The sequence below is a fragment of the Nerophis ophidion genome, linkage group LG05, assembly GCF_033978795.1.
Source record: "Nerophis ophidion isolate RoL-2023_Sa linkage group LG05, RoL_Noph_v1.0, whole genome shotgun sequence".
In the NCBI taxonomy this organism is placed as follows: domain Eukaryota; kingdom Metazoa; phylum Chordata; class Actinopteri; order Syngnathiformes; family Syngnathidae; genus Nerophis; species Nerophis ophidion.
In genome coordinates, this window is record NC_084615.1 from 31,375,672 (window position 1) to 31,395,718 (window position 20,047).

At 38.7% G+C, this 20,047-nt stretch overlaps 1 protein-coding gene across 9 annotated transcripts in view; it reads left to right on the top strand.

Moving 5' to 3' along the window:
* The window catches only part of utrn (utrophin), a 420,528-nt gene that overhangs the window by 387,252 nt on the left and 13,229 nt on the right, over nt 1-20,047 (top strand). For all 9 annotated transcript variants that reach the window (XM_061900556.1, XM_061900559.1, XM_061900555.1 and 6 more), the window contains 3 exons: nt 3,444-3,509; nt 18,846-19,007; nt 19,972-20,047. The exon at nt 19,972-20,047 is cut by the window's right edge and continues 159 nt beyond it. In XM_061900556.1, the coding sequence (XP_061756540.1) occupies nt 3,444-3,509; nt 18,846-19,007; nt 19,972-20,047 (304 nt within the window). The remainder of the gene's footprint in view (nt 1-3,443; nt 3,510-18,845; nt 19,008-19,971) is intronic.

Genomic DNA, 20,047 nt, shown 5'->3' on the forward strand with positions numbered 1-20,047 from the left:
GCCAACTCCACAGTGAGTGAGCTGCTCCTAATCATCCCAAACATCAGCAGTACATGTTTCTTCTATACTAGGGATTGATTCCAAGATACAGGGCTCACATTTGGACAAATGACCTCTTGCTTCTTAAATGAATCCCTAATCCATCCAAAGATTACTTTCCCTGAGGAGGCCAACTTGTGACATAAATTGGCTCCCACACAAACTGGCTTTGTTCTAGAAAACATGTTATATTGAATCGTAATCAAACTGTATTGATATTAAATCAAACATTATTTATTTATCACTTTTTATGCACAGGCAAGTGGCAAGCACAAAGTGCTGTACAAAACAAAAGAACAATAATAGATATATGTGCTACATGACAAAAAAACCCTACATTTGATTTAAGACTTATCTTCTACCCTAATCCAAATTTTCTGTCACCGTTGATTTTACTATGGAGAACAGTGTGTGTGTTGCTTATTAAAGGGGCCAGCCTTTGGCATATTCACACTGCGGTTCTTTAGGGTCACAACCAGATGCAGGAGTTTCCCTATTCTACTTTGATGGACTGAATTGTTTCCAATAAACTTTTATTTAGCTGTGAGTCAAGATCTTAGTGTGGTTCAGCATCCATTCAAAAGAACCTTTGTAATAATTGCTAATTTAGCATCGCATAACAACTCTACATCCGTATTTCTAAAACAATGGTACTATTTGAGTTTATAATATAGCCACATTTTTTTTCTCAAAATATAATGTCTAAAGAAATAATGTCCAAATAACATTTGTTTTTCATAGTTTTGGCCCATTTGTTATGTTGTGTTTACTTTTAATGCCGATGCGGCATAGCAGTTTAGAATTGGCTTCACTGCATTCGGATATACAGTATCCAGCACTTTTCTTTCCCCTTTGATCTATTAAACATTTTTTTTACATTTGCATGTAAACATTGTAAATTATCTGAAATATAAACACATGACGATTGATCATTTTGGATTTAATTACATTTTTAGATTTTTAATTTCAAATCTTTACATCCATCCATCCATTTCCTACCGCATGTCCCTATTCGGGGTCGCGAGGGGTGCTGGAGCCTATCTCAGCTGCATTCGGGCAGAAGGCGGGGTACACCCTGATATATATACATACATATATTTGTGTGTGTGTGTGTTTGTATATATATATATATATATATATATATATATATATATATATATATATATATATATATATATATATTAACTAACTTAATATCTAATTATAAACATACTTGAACTGTTTTGTTGTTGCTTGTGTCTTTTATGCAGTCACTCAGGCTACCACTGATAAATCTACGTCTGGTCGCCAAAAGCAATACAGTTCCGGTAATTGGGAATTATAAATTAGCAATATAATTTTTTCTTAGCTAGAGCATAAAAAAGATGTTTACGAATTAAAAAAAAATAGAAAAACCCTGTAGACATGAAATACCACCTACAGATTCAGCTTTACAAGCTGCAAACATCAAAAAGATATATGGCAGAAGACTGTATTTTATTACTCACTAGGCTTCAGTCAGTTCTATAAACCCTCGCATGTTGCACCAGTCATATTAAAGAAAGGGGGCCACAAACAGAATCTTGTTTATGGCCACAAAAAATCTTCATTGCGAATACTTTTAAGACAACATTACAGTGGACCCTAAGAATTGGAAATAATTCCAATTATGGTCTGAAAGTCGAGAGATAATCAAGAAACAGGGTGAAACGGGATACAAGAAAAAGGATACTTGCTGTTGACTTTGAATTATTTGTGTCTTTCTTTTACAAGAGTACCAGTAATACATGTGGTTTTCAGGGCGTTGAGTTTTAGTCTAAGTGGGAACTAGGGGCGGCATGGCGTAGTGGGTAGAGCGGCCGTGCCAGAAACCTGAGGGTTGCAGGTTCGCTTCCCACCTATTGACATCCAATTCGCTGCCGTTGTGTCCTTGGGCAGGACACTTCACCCTTGCCCCCGGTGCCGCTCACACTGGTGAATGAAAGATGAATGAATGATAGGTGGTGGTCGGAGGGGCTGTAGGCGCAAACTGGCGGCCACGCTTCCGTCAGTCTACCCCAGGGCATCTGTGGCTACAAATGTAGCTTACCACCACCAGTTGTGAATGAATGATGGGTTCCCACTTCTCTGTGAGCGCTTTGAGTATCTAACAATAGAAAAGTGCGATATAAATCTAATCCATTATTATTATTATTATTATTATTATTAACTAAATTAACAACTAAGTCACTCGCACGGTACACAAAATAAATGAAGGACTTTAAAAAACTACTGTAATTAAAAGGATCATATACAGTAGGCTGCATGGTGGATTAGTGGTTAGCACAATCAGGAGATCTGCGTACCCCGTAATTAGTTAATGAGGATAATAAGTATACAAAATGAATGAATGAAAAGATTCAATATAAGAATTAAAAGAAAACATATTAAAAAAGTGAATCCTGTGGTTGTCTTGCACACCTGAAGGGGCCCTGCAAGGAAGCCAGAATCAGGGTTATTGAGAGAAGGCAGTCTAAATAATAAATGGGTTGTACTTGTATAGCGCTTTTCTACCTTCAAGGTACTCAAAGCGCTTTGACACTACTTCCACATTTACCCATTCACACACACATTCACACACTGATGGAGGGAGCTGCCATGCAAGGCACTAACCAGCACCCATCAGGAGCAAGGGTGAAGTGTCTTGCTCAAGGACACAACGGACGTGACGAGGTTGGTACTAGGTGGGGATTGAACCAGGGACCCTCGGGTTGCGCACGGCCACTATTCCACTGCGCCACGCCGTCCCAAATAATGAGACCACTATGCTGCTTACATATTAGAAGAGCATTTCACATGTTTAAAGATCACATCGTTTATCCTCGATGACGGTCAATGTGTGTTAAAGAGGGTTGGACCTAGCATGCGGCCAACTCCATTGAGCATTTAACAAAGCCTAATTTGACTTCACTTTTAATCGTCATTTTCTTTTTCTTTGGCGCGCTCCTTCCAGAAAAGTCTCCCCGGGTATATAATGGAGGTTAAAGTTGCAAAGTTAACTAAACAGAACAAAAGTGACATCCTTTCTCGGTGGATTGACTGTGACTATGTGTTATACTGTCACATGTACTGTATGGAACTAGTTCTCTTTCTTTTTTTACATTTTGCCTGTGCTGTTATTGAACCCTATAAGTTGGTTTAACTTGTAATTTCTCACACAGCTCAAGGCGCTCTACAAAACACTGTCTGTAACTTGAGCTGTTTAGCCTCCACCTTTGGAGGACTGACATCTGTAAAAGTGACTCAATCTATGCTTCGCACGTCTTCCAAAGCATTTTGACCAAACCCCGTAGGGGGCGCCAGAAAACACCTCCTGGAATAGCTTGTTGGAGATGATGAATGTGTGACATTGAGTTCCAAGTTGAGTGATGATGTTTGTCTCTCAGGTTGGCTCAGATGGAGAGGTCCAACGGCTCGCTGCCTACAGACAGCAGCTCAGCCACGGGGAGCATGTAAATATCTTCTCTTTTTTTTTTAATGAACTTGAATGATGTCACATGCACTCACTTTTCACCAATTCCCAGCTACACTTACTGTGCAGTCATCTATTAATTAGTATTAATGGAAGTCAGGTCGACAGAACACTCCAAAGTTAAGTTCAATGGTGTGCAGGTATCAGAATAAAGAAAAGAGCCAGGTACCTTTCCTACACCTGGAAAAACTATCAGCCTAATAAGACTCTCCAAGAATTGTTGGGGACTTTTTGCAATGGCTGGGATAGATTGGATTGCCAAGCAAGTGATTGCTTTCAGCCTCCAAGATAACCACGCTTTATCTTGATCAGACGGAATGAGAAAGACGTAAAACTGTGGTGAAAAGTGCTGAACTCCCTCATTTTGTGTACCAGTGGGTGTGTGTCAGCTATTCTATTTTGTGTGTCATTCCTTTTATCCAACCAAGGGAATTCCCTTGAGAGGATAAAGGCCCCATTGATATCACAAGTGGACATGGTCTCACTGCCCTTCGAGTTGTATCAAAAAAAAAAAATTAATTTGTGTATCAAAGCGGTAGAAAATAGTTAGAATATAAGGTGTATTGAAGAGTGTTTGGAATATTTTGCTTTGTGATTCCTGCAAATTACAAAAAAAAAAATTAAATACCGTATTTTTCAGACTACAAGTAGCAGTTTTTTTTCATAGTTTGGCCAGGGGTGCGACTTATACTCAGGAGCGACTTATGTGTGAAATTATTAACACATTACCGTAAAACATCAAATAATATTATTTAGCTCATTCACGTAAGAGACTAGACGTATAAGATTGCATGGGATTTAGCGATTAGGAGTGACAGATTGTTTGGTAAACGTATAGCATGTTCTATATGTTATAGTTATTTGAATGACTCTTACCATAATATGTTACGTTAACATACCAGGCACCTTCTCAGTTGGTTATTTATGCGTCATATAACGTACACTTATTCAGTCTGTTGTTCACTATTCTTTATTTATTTTAAATTGCCTTTCAAATGTCTATTCTTGGTGTTGGGTTTTATCAAATAAATTTCCCCCAAAAATGTGACTTATACTCCAGTGCGACTTATATATGTTTTTTCCCTTCTTTATTATGCATTTTCAGCAGGTGCAACTTATACTCCGGAGCGACTTATACTCAAAAAAATACGGTTCCTATAATATTACTATGAAAAATAAACACAGAAATAACCAATAAAAACAACAAATGAGAAAGTTTAAAAACAATAATAAATTCATAACTTAGGGAGCCTCTAAAATGTGATTATTAATAATTAAATAAGAAAAAAACATTACATTAGATTTTTTCTAATATATAATACACACAACTCAAAACATGCATACCAAAATATTAATTATATTTATAAAATGTGTCATATTTATAATTATTAGATATTCAGATTATGAGATCTAATAAAATCCAACAACAGCAATTTTGTAACTTACCGTATTTTTTGGAGTGTAAGTCGCTCTGGAGTATAAGTCGCACCTGCCGAAAATGCATAATAAAGAAGGAAAAAAAAACATATATAAGTCGCACTGGAGTATAAGTCGCATTTTTGGGGGAAATTTATTTGATAAAACCCACCACCAAGAATAGACATTTGAAAGGCAATTCAAAATACATAAAGAATAGTGAACAAAAGGCTGAATAAGTGTACGTTATATGACGCATAAATAACCAACTGAGAAGGTGCCTGGTATGTTAACGTAACATATTATGGTAAGAGTCATTCAAATAACTATAACATATAGAACATGCTATACGTTTACCAAACAATCTGTCACTCCTATCAATCTTATACGTCTAGTCCCTTACGTGAATGAGCTAAATAATAATATTTGATATTTTAGGGTAATGTGTTAATAATTTCACACATAAGTCGCTCCTGAGGATAAGTCACACCCCTGGCCAAACTATGAAAAATACTGTGACTTATAGTCCGAAAAATACTGTACATTTTTTTATACCTTATTTTTCTGTTTTTGTTAAACATTTTAATTCACCCTATAGGACAAATAAATAATAACGCTGAGTTGCACAGCATGCAATAACTCGGTCAAGGCCTTTGAGAAGACACAAAAAAAGAGCATCATGATCTTCCACACCGTATGCATCTGCTGGCTGAGTGCACCTGGAGAACTCTTGACCTTCACTTGAACTCGATACTTTGAACAGCATTTTCAATCCATCAAGATTTGATGGATGCTTATTTTTTCCAAACGATCAATACGAAAACAAAATAAGAGAGGAAAAACAATGCAAGTGGAAACATTTCTGGATCTGTGTGACAAACACATTAATACCACTCGCTGTTTTCGTCTTTGTGTCCTATTTGAGACAAAAGCGACGCCCATACACAAATGTGCAGTAAGGAGCTGAGGAAGACGAGGATGCCTCAGCGAAGGCGGCACAAAAACACCCACTGGGCCGCAATTAGCAGCTAATTCTCATTTATTTTGACATCACTGTCACTTTCACTTAACATCCTGCAAGCCACAGTGTGACTGAGAACTGAATGGTACATTTTCCTGTTTACCACCGCATTTTTTCATGCATTGCAGTTTGAAATTACAACTAATTAGTGACCTAATCAAACCTATATTAGTCGTTCTTTCTAATTCAGCTCTTCTCTCATTGCTGGTTTTATGGATGGTCGTTTAAAAGACTTTTATGGCTCTTCACCTCACACTTTGCTCCTTTTATTGTCTCGTTGTTCATTTAAAAAGTTTGGCTTTTTAAAGAATCCCATCATGTGATAAAGAGCTGCTTTTAAAGGCAGCGGTACAGTATTGCGCTTTTAAGATATAGCATAGTTCTTAAACAACTGCTGATTTTGCTGAGCTCTGCTTCAAAATATCTTATTTTTTATTGTGTGTACAACTTTGAAGCCAAGAAGAAACTATTTCCCTCTTTAGTTCCAATCTTGTCTGAAGTGCTTATTGTCGCCTCCTCGCTCTCTATTCTTTACTTCTTTCGCTAAATCCTCTTTTTGTGCATTTCCTGCGCAAGGGGACCCTCCAACTCGGTTTAGTGGTGTTCATCTAGCCGTTGGTGGACCATTGAACAATGATGACCAGTATGTTACGTTACGTGCTGCAAACTCTAATCTGGACTTCACCCACATTACTCATTATGTGCGTCACTGATGCCCTGTTTTCCTTCTTTTTTTTTTTTAATCTTTAATTAGGAAGGCTGTTTTATCTGCCATCCAAGTCACCGAGGGCTAGAAAACCTACTGCTCTTGTTTTCCATTTTTTAGAAAATCCAATTAATTTTATTGCATACCAGAAATGCTGTAATTGTAACTGAGGCGTCTATCATTTTCGTAAAGTGCAAAGAGGATAGGGTGTTATTTGGAAGCAGGAGACAATTGGAAAAAGTGGTGGGCCGTGCGTCTCTCACCTTGGCCTTGAGTAATGTCCTATTTAGTCTGACTTCACCTCTCAAAATACCGTAATTTATGTCACCACATGGACACGGCAGTAGATACTGTAGAGCAGGCGTGCCCACACTTTTTCTGCAGGCGAGCTACTTTTCAATTGACCGAGTCGAAGGAATCTACCTCATTCATATATATAATTTATATTTAATTATTTATGAAAGAGACGATTTTGTTAACACGTTAAAGGTGTTTAATGATAACACAAGCATGTTTAACACATATGGATTTCTTTTGTTTCATGAAGACAAGAATATAAGTTGGTTTATTACCTGATTCTTGCATTGTTTGGAATCAGACAGTAGTGCTGATAACGTCCACATTTTTGAATGGAGGAGAAAAAAGTCCTCCTCTCTGTCCAAAACCACATGAAAGTGGTTAGTTTTTGGCGTCTTATTTGTCCAACTTCCATACTCGTTTTTATACATTTTGCAAGAAATACATTGACGGCCAACTCCGTAGCTTGCTAACTTGTGCACGCTAGCTTTCTGAGACTTTTATTTTGTTAGCGCAGGCAGGATGAAGCAGGGCTTTTATTGTGAAGACAGCAACTGTGCAGTCTGTCTTTAGGGTTTTGACAGCAGGTACGGCGTGAGAGTGTTGAAATAAAAAGTGTTTCTCGCCCTCCTCTCGGTCATGTTTTCTTAATAATGATCTGGCATCAGCCGGCGTCATCTCAGAAGCCGTGCCGTGAATGTCAATCAAGTGACGAAAGTGAGGTCGTAGTAAAGATTGATGATCACAAATTTTTTGTTTTAGTTTTTTAATGCTTGGTTTGCGATCGACTGACACACCCTCTACGATCGACCGGTAGCTTGCGATCGACGTAATGGGCATCCCTGCTATGGAGAAACACACTTGCACACTAATGTTCATTGGAACCCCTCAACAGTGTACAAAATGGTCTATTATTCGTCGCATTTAACATTCAAAAAACCCGCTTCAGCAATTACAGTGGGGCAAAAAAGTATTTAGTCAGCCACCGATTGTGCTTCACAGTAGGTATGGTGTTCTTGGGATGCAACTCAGTATTCTTCTTCCTCCAAACACGACGAGTTGAGTTTATACCAAAATGGATACATGGATGATACAGCAGAGGATTGGGAGAATGGCATGTGGTCAGATGAAACCAAAATAGAACTGTTTGGTATAAACTCAACTCATCGTGTTTGGAGGAAGAAGAATACTGAGTTGCATCCCAAGAACACCATACCTACTGTGAAGCATGGGGGTGGAAGCATCATGCTTTGGGGCTGTTTTTCTGCTAAGGGGACAGGACGATTGATCCGTGTTAAGGAAAGAATGAATGGGGCCATATATCGTGAGATTTTGAGCCAAAACCTCCTTCCATCAGTGAGAGCTTTGAATGGTTGACCAAATACTTATTTTCCACCATAATTTAAAAAAAAAAATGTTTTTAATTCCTACAATTTGAATTCCTGGATTTTTTTCCCCACATTCTGTCTCTCACAGTTGAAGTGTACCTATGATGAAAATTACAGACTTCTGTCATCATTTTAAGTGGGAGAACTTGCACAATCGGTGGCTGACCAAATACTTTTTTGCCCCACTGTAGACTCGTCTAAGTCTATAAGTCAATAAACCCGCTTCAGCAATTAAAACATATCTTACGTGGTACTGTCAAAATTCAAAGAATTGGATAAAACAAATGAAACATGAAAAAAATTAAGAGATAAGATATTTGAACTCACAGTTTGTAGCACCCATTCGACGCCGTATAAGCCAGTGGTGCCGTTCTTAGTCTGTAGTCGGTTGATTCGTGTGAAAGACATGGGCAAACCATTTCACCGCCTGGATAGCTTCCGGTGTCGGCCGACCTTGTTTCACAAGATGTAGTTTCTCTTAAGTATCCTTCTTGAAAATGGCTTCGCAAATTTATATCTGCCACTTCATCAATATTTTGCTCTCCTTCTTTGTGAGTACCGGTGAGTTTTCTGTGGCTTTCTATGGCTCCGGTGCCACTTCCTGTTTTCGTAACTTGTGATTGGATACTCACTTGGGACTCCCAAGTGAGTATCCAATCATCGCGTAAGGCCATCTAGAGGGCCTTACTGACAACAAATTGTGATCTGATTGGGTATTGCAATTGTCTATCAACTGTATGTGTCTGTTCACTTACAGTGCACAGACGCCTGCACATGTTGAATCTGAAGGCCCCGGGCAGATTTGGTACAGCATGGCAACATAAGATAGCCGAATTCTGATTGGATACAAACTCTGACCTAAAAACACGTCACTGTAAGGAGCATAATATGACACAAAGAGAATATGAATACTTTGAGATATTTAGGGAAAGATAATAAAACATTACTTTAATCTTTAATTATGATCATGATTTCTGGTTATGTTAGGCCAGCAGAGAAGGCCTTGCTGGCCCTGACGGCGCACCACTGGAAAAAGGCTCACTATGTACAACAACTTTAATATCCATCCATTTTCTACCGCTTGTCCCTCTTGCGGTCGCAAGGGTGCTTGAGCCTATCCCAGCTGCACCCGGGCAGAAGGCGGGGTACACCCCGGACAAGTCGCCACCTCTTCGCAGAGTCGATGATTTAGAAAATGTTGCTCTCTTTGCGAACATGGTTATTTAGTAGCAAGTTCCTTGGACAACATCGCAGCAACAGAACCAATTTGAACCGTAACACGGATGAGTCTCACACCAACAGCTGAGGGGCACATCCGACATTTGAACGTGCATCAAAGGTAGAAAAGCTGCTGAATGCTGAGGAGGTTGCCTACAGACTCGGCTGTTAATGCCAATGATTTGTTTACCCTTGCCTATGCACAACGGGCCAACATTTTCCCCGATTGCACATCCATGTTTTTTTACACACTTTTCTCTTGTTCATAATCTCCAATCCAGCCTGTGGACACGCCCCAGTACTTAGATCTGGAATGAAGGCGGTCTCATTAGTAATGATGCAGACTTTCCCATGGAGCATAGAGTTTTGCTAACACTTGTCAATGATGTACCATATTTTCTGGACTATAAGGCACACTTAATATCCTTTTTTCTTCCTCAAAACTTGACAGTGCGCCTTACACCCGGATGCGCCTTGTCATGTCTGTGATCATGTTTTGGTTTAAGTCATGTTCTGGTTGGTTTTTGGACACGCAGTTCCTGCTTTTTCACTCTTGTTTTGTCACCATAGCAACCATTAGTTTCACCTGTGTCACATTTGGAGTCCGCACCCGTTTTCACTAATCATGTCACTTATTTAAACCGAAAGTTGCCAGGAAGTTAGCCTGGCGACTTTACCTCTGTTCACTTCATGCCATGCTACCTCTGATACTGTCCATAGTTTTGCTTCTTGCCATGCCACGTAAGTTTTTGTTTGTTTATGTCACAGTTATCGAGTTTTGTTTCATGTTCATAGTTTTTCTGCCCAAGTCCTTTTTTTTTGTTTCATTAGCCAAGTTTTGTACTTCCGCCTTGTGCGCGCTTTTTGTTCCTTTTTATTGTAAATATGTCCCTACCTTCACGCCTCGCCCGCTCCAACTTTCCTTTGCCATCCGGGAAAACAAACCCCAAAGTCCACGCTATGACACGCCTAATGTACGGAATAATTCTGGTTATGCTTACCAGCAATTTTATTTGGTACATGGTGTAATGATAAATGTGACCAGTAGATGGCAGTCAAACATAAGAGATATGTGTAGACTGCACTATGATGGCAATATATATGAAAAAAGATGGAAAATAGACCATTCATCGGCAGTGCACCTTATAATCCTGTGCGCCCTATGATCCATAAAATAAGGTGTGTATTTTAAATTAAATAGTCCGATAAATCTATGATGCATTATCCGTATGTTGGTACAAGAATGTTCAAACACGGCTGTTATACGCGCAGACCTTCCGCTGTGGTCGCACTGACGAGACAACAATGTTCATTCTGTTTTTTGATAGTTCATTCAGAGTAGCATTGTGGTGTCAAGGGATGTTTCCAGGTTCCAAAGTTATTAGACTGTCGATAGTTTTCTGGAAGTTCCTTTTACCATTTTACTACAGTATGTGTTGTGGTGTACACTGCATCCAAACTTCAAAATTAATGTAATGGCATCTTAAATGAAGGCGCGCAATGACAGACTTTAGGTCAAGTGAGAACATGACGCACAACTAATCATATTTTTACAGTTTTTAAGCAGTTTTTTTTTTTTTTTTAACTTGAGCATGTGGGAGAATAGGGTCCAAATTTTGCACAAATACCTTAAAATGTTAAGAATACCAATTTTAAAATGATCTAAAAACATTGCTGATGACAACTTATACAGTGTAAAATATACGTTGCAATTTAGCTAAAAGCAGTGTGACACAGTTCAACCAGATATCAACCAAATTTAAACTAAATGTAGCATAAACGCCAGAATGGAACAACAGAAGTGCCTATTTTTACATTGCTCAAAAAGTTCATTATGTCTTCTTATTCATATTCTCTTTCAAATTTTCTTGTAATCAGACCGTATTGTTTGGTATATTAGATGGAATTTTTAGCTGACGCCCTGTGATGAGGTGGCGACTTGTCCAGGGTGTACCCCGCCTTCTGCCCGAATGCAGCTGAGATAGGCTCCAGCACCCTCCGCGACCCCAAAAGGGACAAGCGGTAGAAAATGGATTGATGGACGGATCTTTATCTACAGTCTTCTTCAGAAGGGTCACCTGACCACTGTGATGTGTTGCCCTTCAGCTGTTCTTATAAGCAAGGCCAACCAGGGAGACTGGACCGGTCTGCCTGGTTGGCTGAAAAATATGGTCTGATTACAAGAACATTCGAAAGTGCCTATTTTTACAGATTGTTGTATTTTTTATATTTTGTTCTATTTTTTATTTTGTTGACTATTTGACAAAAATCCCAATAAATTACAAGAGATTGGGGTTTATTTGACTATATTTGGAAGAAAATAAGACATATTTGGGTAGCAGGTTTTTGTTTTTTAGAAAAGTAGCTTTGTAGTCACTGCATTCTGGACAGTGAAAATGCTCAATTCTAGTCTTTATTAGGACATTTTATCAAAATGCGAGCTTGAACAACCTCATGGAATTAATCAAGATCAAAGGTTCCATTGTGTTTTAGAAAAAGTACTATTTTTATATCTACTACTCAATCTCAAAAGAACTCAAGGTGACCCACTTGCTGCTCATTAATGGATCTACAAAAAGATGGTTATTCAATTCCAAGGGTAATTGGAAAAATATATATTTTTGCCGTAGAATAATAGTGTGCTAACCACAAAACACTAGTGGGGGTTCTCAAAAACAATACATCTGCTCTTCTGTTTAATTTACTTTTTTTTACATCTTCTATTGCCTCTGTAATGCTGGCTCAGACACTTTTCCCCTCTGGTTTTCCAGATGTTCTCCTTCCTCCCATTTCTCTCTGTGTTTATTCCTAATTTTTTCTTTCTAAGCTGCCAGTCAGTCAAGGCGGCGGATAGCGCCATTCAGTTGCAGGCTTAAGGATATTATAGAGGCTGTTGTTCTTTGTTCGGGGGACCGTAAGCGACCATGTCCTCTGCTTGCCCATTCTGACAATGACTCATTGTGCACGGAGCATTGTGGGTAAAGTGAGCTAAAATATATCCATAAGCATTCTTTACGTCCAACTAATAAAAAAACTAAGAGAATACAAACCTAATAAGTGTTACCACATGTCATGACGTGGATTTGGGTGTGGTTTGTTTTCCCGTGGTGCAAAGCGATTGGACCGGACACAACGTGAAAGTAATGACATTTTAATTTTATTTAAAAAAAAAGAACAAACGAAAAGCGCTCACAGAGGAGGTATAAAAACTTGACTATGAAAACAAAAAACTAGCACTATGGCATGAATAATAAAAAACTTACTTTGAACGAGATATGGGCTTGGATCATCGGCATAGAGCAAGGGTGCGTAGAGGGTGATCGAAGGTGATCGAGGGTGGTGTCGCCCGGCTGACTACCTGGCAACTGTGGCTTAAATAATACTGTGGTGATTGAACAGGTGCGTGAGTTAAAACAAATTAGGTGCGTGACATGACAGGTGAAACTAATGGGTAACCCTTGGAAACAAGACAAGAGAATGAAAAAGCAGGAACTAAAAAGAGTCCAAAAACCAAACAGGACATAACTTAAACAAAACATGATCCCAGACATGACACTGCACACTAGGTATCAGTGATTTAAGTGGTGCAAAATCTGCATATTTCAACAAAATGTATTATGTTTTTGCTCCATTCCACATTTTATGTAAATGCAGTTCAAGTCTAAAGTCTGGTTGAAAAATGTTGGCATGTCTACAACAAAAATAATATGGAAAAGATCACATCAAGGGTCACTTAATGAGTAAAACTCTTCAATGATGCATCAGACTTATTCAACAACCTCTCCCTGGATTTAGATGGGAAAATATTTTATTTTATGTTTGGTTTGTTCAAAACTTTTTTGTTTCCCCATGGAAAATATTGAAAATAGAAATAATCTGTCCTCTTCATTATTAATTATTAATGTACACGCCATTTTTTGAACATCAGATACGTGTAAAAGTTAGTTAACCGCTGACACTTTTTAAGCAACATTCTTGATTGCAAGTGTAAAAATAAGTTCATCTGCAATTTTAAGTAACATTATTAATTATTGTTATAGTGTAAAAGTAAATTGGCCGTTGGTAAGTTGTTTTTAAGTAACATTTTTAGCATTTTAATACAGTATATGAATGGTATATGTGCCGTTTGAGTTTTAAATAGCAGGATCTTTGACATCCATTGCTGCGGCATGAGAGTCTTTTAAATTAAATCACAATAAAGCACGTTGAAAAAGTGTTTCAAGTGGGGGAAAAGGCCATTCAAGCCTGTAATCCAACAAATCATGTATTATTGATAAGAGATACAGTATATTCAGGATGTTATTTGTTGCTATTTCAGCCCTGCTTTTGCTTCAAGCTGCACAATCCCTTGGATATACAATCTCGCTGTCAATGTGATAACTGGAATGAGGGAGGATTTAGTAGAGGTGGATGGAGCAGATGAAACGATAAAAGATTGTGGGGAAAAATAGCTGCAGGTGACAGCTACTGGTGTGTGTCTGTGTGTCAGTGCGCGTGTGCGCGCGTGTGTGTGTGTGTGTGTGTGTGTGTGTGTGTGTGTGTGTGTGTGTGTGTGTGTGTGTGTGTGTGTATATCTCTTTGCAAGACACCAGTGTGATCTTTCCATGTCAATTTGAGCCTTGCACAATAGATTAGAATAAAAAACAAATATTCTCAAGTGAAGTTAGATGGAAATCATTAAAGTTTAGTATTGTGCTTTCACATACTCATACAGATTAAGGGATATTCTCTCATGATATGTAAGGATTGCTGTTATATAACATGATATTGACCAGTGCTATTTACATTATATTAGATGAACTGAACTTTTTTTTTTTTTTGGACTATCATTCACAATCCTTATATGAGACAAAAACATACGTCTTTCTTTTTTTATGCATTCTAACGAACCAAACGCTTGCGAGATGCAGCTACTAATGCAGCTAACGGGAACTCACCTATATTGCCTTTAAAGCCCATTCATCCATCCATCCATTTCTACCGCTTGCCCCTTTCGTGGTCGCCCTCTAAGAAAAACTCCAAAAACCTCCAACATGTTACACACATGCTGTAAGTGTGTATGTAATTCCACATTCATAACAGTAATATTTTCTGTAATTTGGTCATTTTATGCAGTACCGGAACATCTTCCCTGAGTGCATTGAATTCAAAGAGCACATAGAAACGTACTTTCTACTTATGTCTACAAAAAAGATTGTGTTTGCTACCAATAATCATAGCGGACTTCGTAATACATGACGAAGATGGCTACTTTGGGCCAAATGAGGATCTAGAACTTTATCATTTTGAGCTTTAATACATATAGGATGACCGAGTCATACCAAAGACTATGAAAATGGGACCCATTACCTCCCTGCTTGTCACTCAACATCAAAGTTTGGAATTGGGGGTTAAAGCACTAAAAATGATTTCCGGGCGCGGCCACCGTTGCTGCCCACTGCTCCCCTCACCTCCCAGGGGGTGATCAAGGGTGATGGGTCAAATGCAGAGAATAATTTCGCCACACCTAGTGTGTGTGTGTGTGTGACAATCAGTGGTATTTTAACTTATTAACTTAAAGGCCTACTGAAATGAGATTTTCTTATTTAAACGGGGACAGCAGGTCCATTCTATGTGTCATACTTGATCATTTTGCGATATTGCCATATTTTTGCTGAAAGGATTTAGTAGAGAACATCCACGATAAAGTTCGCAACTGGAGAAAAGCCCTGCCTCTACCGGAAGTCGCAGAAGATGACGTCACATGTTGATGACTCCTCATATATTCACATTGTTTTTAATGGGAGCCTCCAACAAAAACAACTATTTGGACCGAGAAAACGACAATTTCCCCATTAATTTGAGCGAGGATGAAAGATTTGTGTTTGAGGATATTGATAGGGACAGACTAAAAAAAAAAGTTAAAAAAAAAAAACGCGATTGCAATCGTGTTGCATTGAGACGGATTCAGATGTTTTTAGAGACATTTACTAGGATAATTCTGGGAAATCCCTTATCTTTCTATTGTGTTGCTAGTGTTTTAGTGAGTTTAACAGTACCTGATAGTCGGAAGTGTACGGAAGTGTTGACGCGCAGTGTCTCAGGAGAAGTCGATGGCAGCTGTACGGGAGGCACACGCTTAGCTGATATCTGGTAAGAAGCGACTTTTTAACCACAATTTTCTCACCGAAACCTGCTGGTTGACATTCAGTTGGGATCCATGTCCGCTCTGATCCATAGTAAAGTTTCACCGCCGTGAATTTTAAACAAGGAATCACTGTGTGTTTGTGTGGCTAAAAGCTAAAGCTTCCCAACTCTGTCTTTCTACTTTGACTTCTCCAATATTAATTGAACAAATTGCAAAAGATTCAGCAACACAGATCTCCAAAATACTGTGTAATTATGCCGTTAAAGCAGACGACTTTTAGCTGTGTGTGTGTGTGCAGCGCTCATATTTATAACAGCCCGTGACGTCACGCGTAAACGTCATCATTACGCGACGTTTTCAAGAAAAAATCTCGGGAAATTTAAAATTGCAATTTAGTAAACTAAAAAGGCCGTATTGGCATGTGTTGCAATGTTAATATTTCATCATTGATATATAAACAATCAGACTGTGTGGTGGGTAGTAGTGGGTTTCAGAAAGCCTTTAACTGCTAGTTTAAGAAGCTAGGGCACAAAGAGTAGGAGGAACTTTGGAACAAACAAGGGCCAAGAGAGTCAGGACCGGCATGACTTGGTGGTATAAATTTAGAGCTTTGTATAAATTTAGAGCTTTCCAAGCTGTGCCAACAGTAATGGAGTGCATCTGCTGCACTGAGTGGCACACAATGGTATTATCAATGGAAAGGCTTTGCGTGTCTGGTGAGGAGTACACTGCTTCAAAATACAACCAAGAAGTACGTACAAAACCCAAAACCAGTGAAGTTGGCACGCTCTATAAATTGTAAATAAAAACAGAATACAATGATTTGCAAATACTTTTAAACCTATATTCAATTGAATAGACTGCAGAGACAAGATAATTAATGATCGAACTGGAAAACATTATTTTTGGCAAATATTAACTCATTTGGAATTTGATGCCTGCAACAATGTTTCAAAAAAGCTGGCACAAGTGGCAAAAAAGACTGAGAAAGTTGAGAAATGCTCATCAAGCACTTATTTGGAACATCCCACAGGTGAACAGGAAAATTGGGAACAGGTTGGCGCCATGATTGCGTTTAAAAGCAGCTTCCATGAAATGCTCAGTCATTCCACAAGGATGGGGCGAGGATCACCGCTTTGTGAACAAATGCGTGAGCAAATTGTCGAACAGTTCAAGAACAATTTTTCTCAACCAGCTACTGCAAAGAATTGAGGGATTTCACCATCTACAGTCCGTATTATCATCAAAAGGGTCAGAGAATCTGGACAAATCACTGCACGTAAGCGGCAATGCCTGTGACCTTTGATCCCTCAGGCGGTACTGCGTCAAAAACCGACATCAGTGTGTTAAGGATATCACCACATGGGCTCAGGAACACTTCAGAAAACCACTGTCAGTAACTACAGTTGGTCTCTATATCTGTAAGTGCAACTTAAAGCTCTACTATGCAAAGCAAAAGCCATTCATCACCAACATCGCTGCTGGCTTTGCTGGGCCCGAGCTCATCTAAGAGTGACTGATGCAAAGTGGAAAAGTATTCTGTGGAAAAGTGTTCTGTGACGAGTCTACATTTCAAATTGTTTTCGGAAACTGCACGTCGTTTTCTTGTCTCACTTAAGGACTGTGAATGATTCCAAATTCCATAAAAAAGGACACATTCCATTTAATACATAAACAATTATACATGTATAAAAAGATATAAATATATCTTTAAAATCCTGACCAACTAATTTTAATTCACGTACCCCCTAAGCATTTTTGGTTGGAAAAAAAAGAGATAAAGAAGTAAAATACAGCACTATGTCATCAGTTTCTGATTTATTAAATTGTATAACAGTGCAAAAATATTGCTCATTTGTAGTGGTCTTTATTGAACTATTTGGAAAAAAAGATATACAAATAACTAAAAAATAAACAAGTGATTCAATTATAAATAAAGATTTCTACACATAGAAGTAATCATCAACTTAAAGTGCCCTCTTTGGGGATTGTAATAGAGATCCATCTGGATTCATGAACTTAATTCTAAACATTTCTTCACAAAAAAAAAAAAATATTTAACATCAATATTTATGGAACATGTCCACAAAAAATCTAGCTGTCAACACTGAATATTGCATTGTTGCATTTCTTTTCACAGTTTATGAACTTACATTCATATTTTTTTAAGTGTTATTCAATAAATATATTTATAAAGGAATTTTTGAATTGTTATTTTTAGAATATTTAAAAAAAATCTCACATACCCCTTGGCATACCTTCAAGTACCCCCAGGGTTACGCGTACCCCCATTTGAGAACCACTGGTATAAATCATTTATGATATTGTAAATGGCACCTAAGTAATTATAATAAACCTATTCATTAATAACGATGGCATTCCATAGAGTTTTTAATGACGCTTTTCAAATAACATCATTAACAAATACAATGTTCTGACTCGAAAAGGTAATGAATTTTTTTTAATTTGTCATAAATTAGGTGTATTTCCATAGAATAAATAACTAATATATCTGTTGGAATTATTTAGGATAAAATTTCACTGTTGAATTAATGGACTAATTTGATAAATGTATCATTTTCCATTCTTCCATTTCTACCGGTTGTCCCTTTTGGAGTCACAAGTTGGTCTGGAGACCATCTAATTAGTAAATTATATTTTAATTTTTTTTAGAGAAGTGGTGTTGTTATTTTAATTGGACGGCGTGGCGCAGTGGTAGAGTGGCCATGCGCAACCTGAGGGTCCCTGGTTCAATTCCCACCTACTGTAGTACAACCTTGTCACGTCCGTTGTGTCCTGAGCAAGACACTTCACCCTTGCTCCTGATGGGTGCTGGTTAGCGCCTTGCATGGCAGCTCCCTCCATCAGTGTGTGAATGTGTGTGTGAATGAGTAAATGTGGAAGTAGTGTCAAAGCGCTTTGAGTACCTTGAAGGTAGAAAAGCGCTATACAAGTACAACCCATTTATTTATTTATTATCTTAATGTTGGTCCCAAATGAATATTTTATTGATGTTTTTATCAGTTTTCAGACTTCATCTCTTACAAAATTACAATTACTGGTTTAAAGTGTCTTTTTTGCCATACTGCCATGTCCAGTTATTTTCAAAGCTGTGCTAACCAAGATGTTTTTTTCCCCCTCAGCGATGACGAGCACACTCTGATCATTCAGTACTGTCAGACGCTGGGAGGGGAGGGCTCCCCCAACAGTCAGCCTCAGAGCCCCGCCCAGATCCTGCATGCCGTGGAGAGGGAGGAGCGTGGCGAACTGGAACGGGTCATATCGCGCCTGGAGGAGGAGCAAAGGTATGTACAGATGTATGAAAGGAGTAGACCATGGGTGTCAAACTCTGGCCCACGGGCCAAATTTGGCCCGCCGTGTAATTTCATTTGGCCCTTGAGGCATTATCAAATTAACATTAGAGCTGGCCTGCCACCGTAACACCACATTCCCCGCTACTACTCATACTCGTCAACCCTCCCAATTTTCCCGGGAGACTCCTGAAGTTCAGTGCCCCTGCCGAATTTCTCCTGATTTTCACCCGGACAATAATATTGGGGGCGGGCCGTAAAAGCACTGCCTTTGGCGTTCTCTACATGTCGCCACGTCCGCTTTTTTTCCATAAAAACAGCGTGCCGGCCCACTCACATATTATATGCGGCTCATACACACACACAAGTGTATGCAAGGCATACTTGGTCAACTGCCATACAGGTCACACTGAGGGTGGCCGTATAAACAAGGTTAACACTTTTACAAATATGCGCCACACTGTGAACCCACAACAAACAAGAATGACAAACACATTTCGGGAGAACATCCGCACCGTAACACAACATAAACACAACCGGACAAATATCCAGAACCCCTTGCATCACTATCTCTTCCGGGACGCTACAATATTCAAACCCGCCGCCGAAAAAAGGCATTAAATTTGTGTTTTTATTTTATTTGATATGCCATTGATATTTTTTAATTATTATTATTTGAAACTGGATTTTGCATGTCACTATAAAGTTATATAAGCCTTACTTGGTCAATATTCAATGCAAAACTTGTTTGGGTCCCTATTAAAGGGTTGATTTGTTCAACCTCGGCCCGCGGCTTTGTTCAGTTTTAAATTTTGGCCCGCTCTGTATTTGAGTTTGACACCCCTGGAGTAGACCGTAAGAGGTTGCAAGTGGAAAAATAAGTTAACCACTGGCCCTTTTCAAGTTAACATTCTGAACCATCCTAGCAAAACAATGTTGTGACAATGTTTGATTCCAGGACGCTACAGCGGGAGTACGAGCAGCTCAAAGAGCAGCAACGAGGGCCCACTGCCGGGAGCCCGTGGCAATCGGAG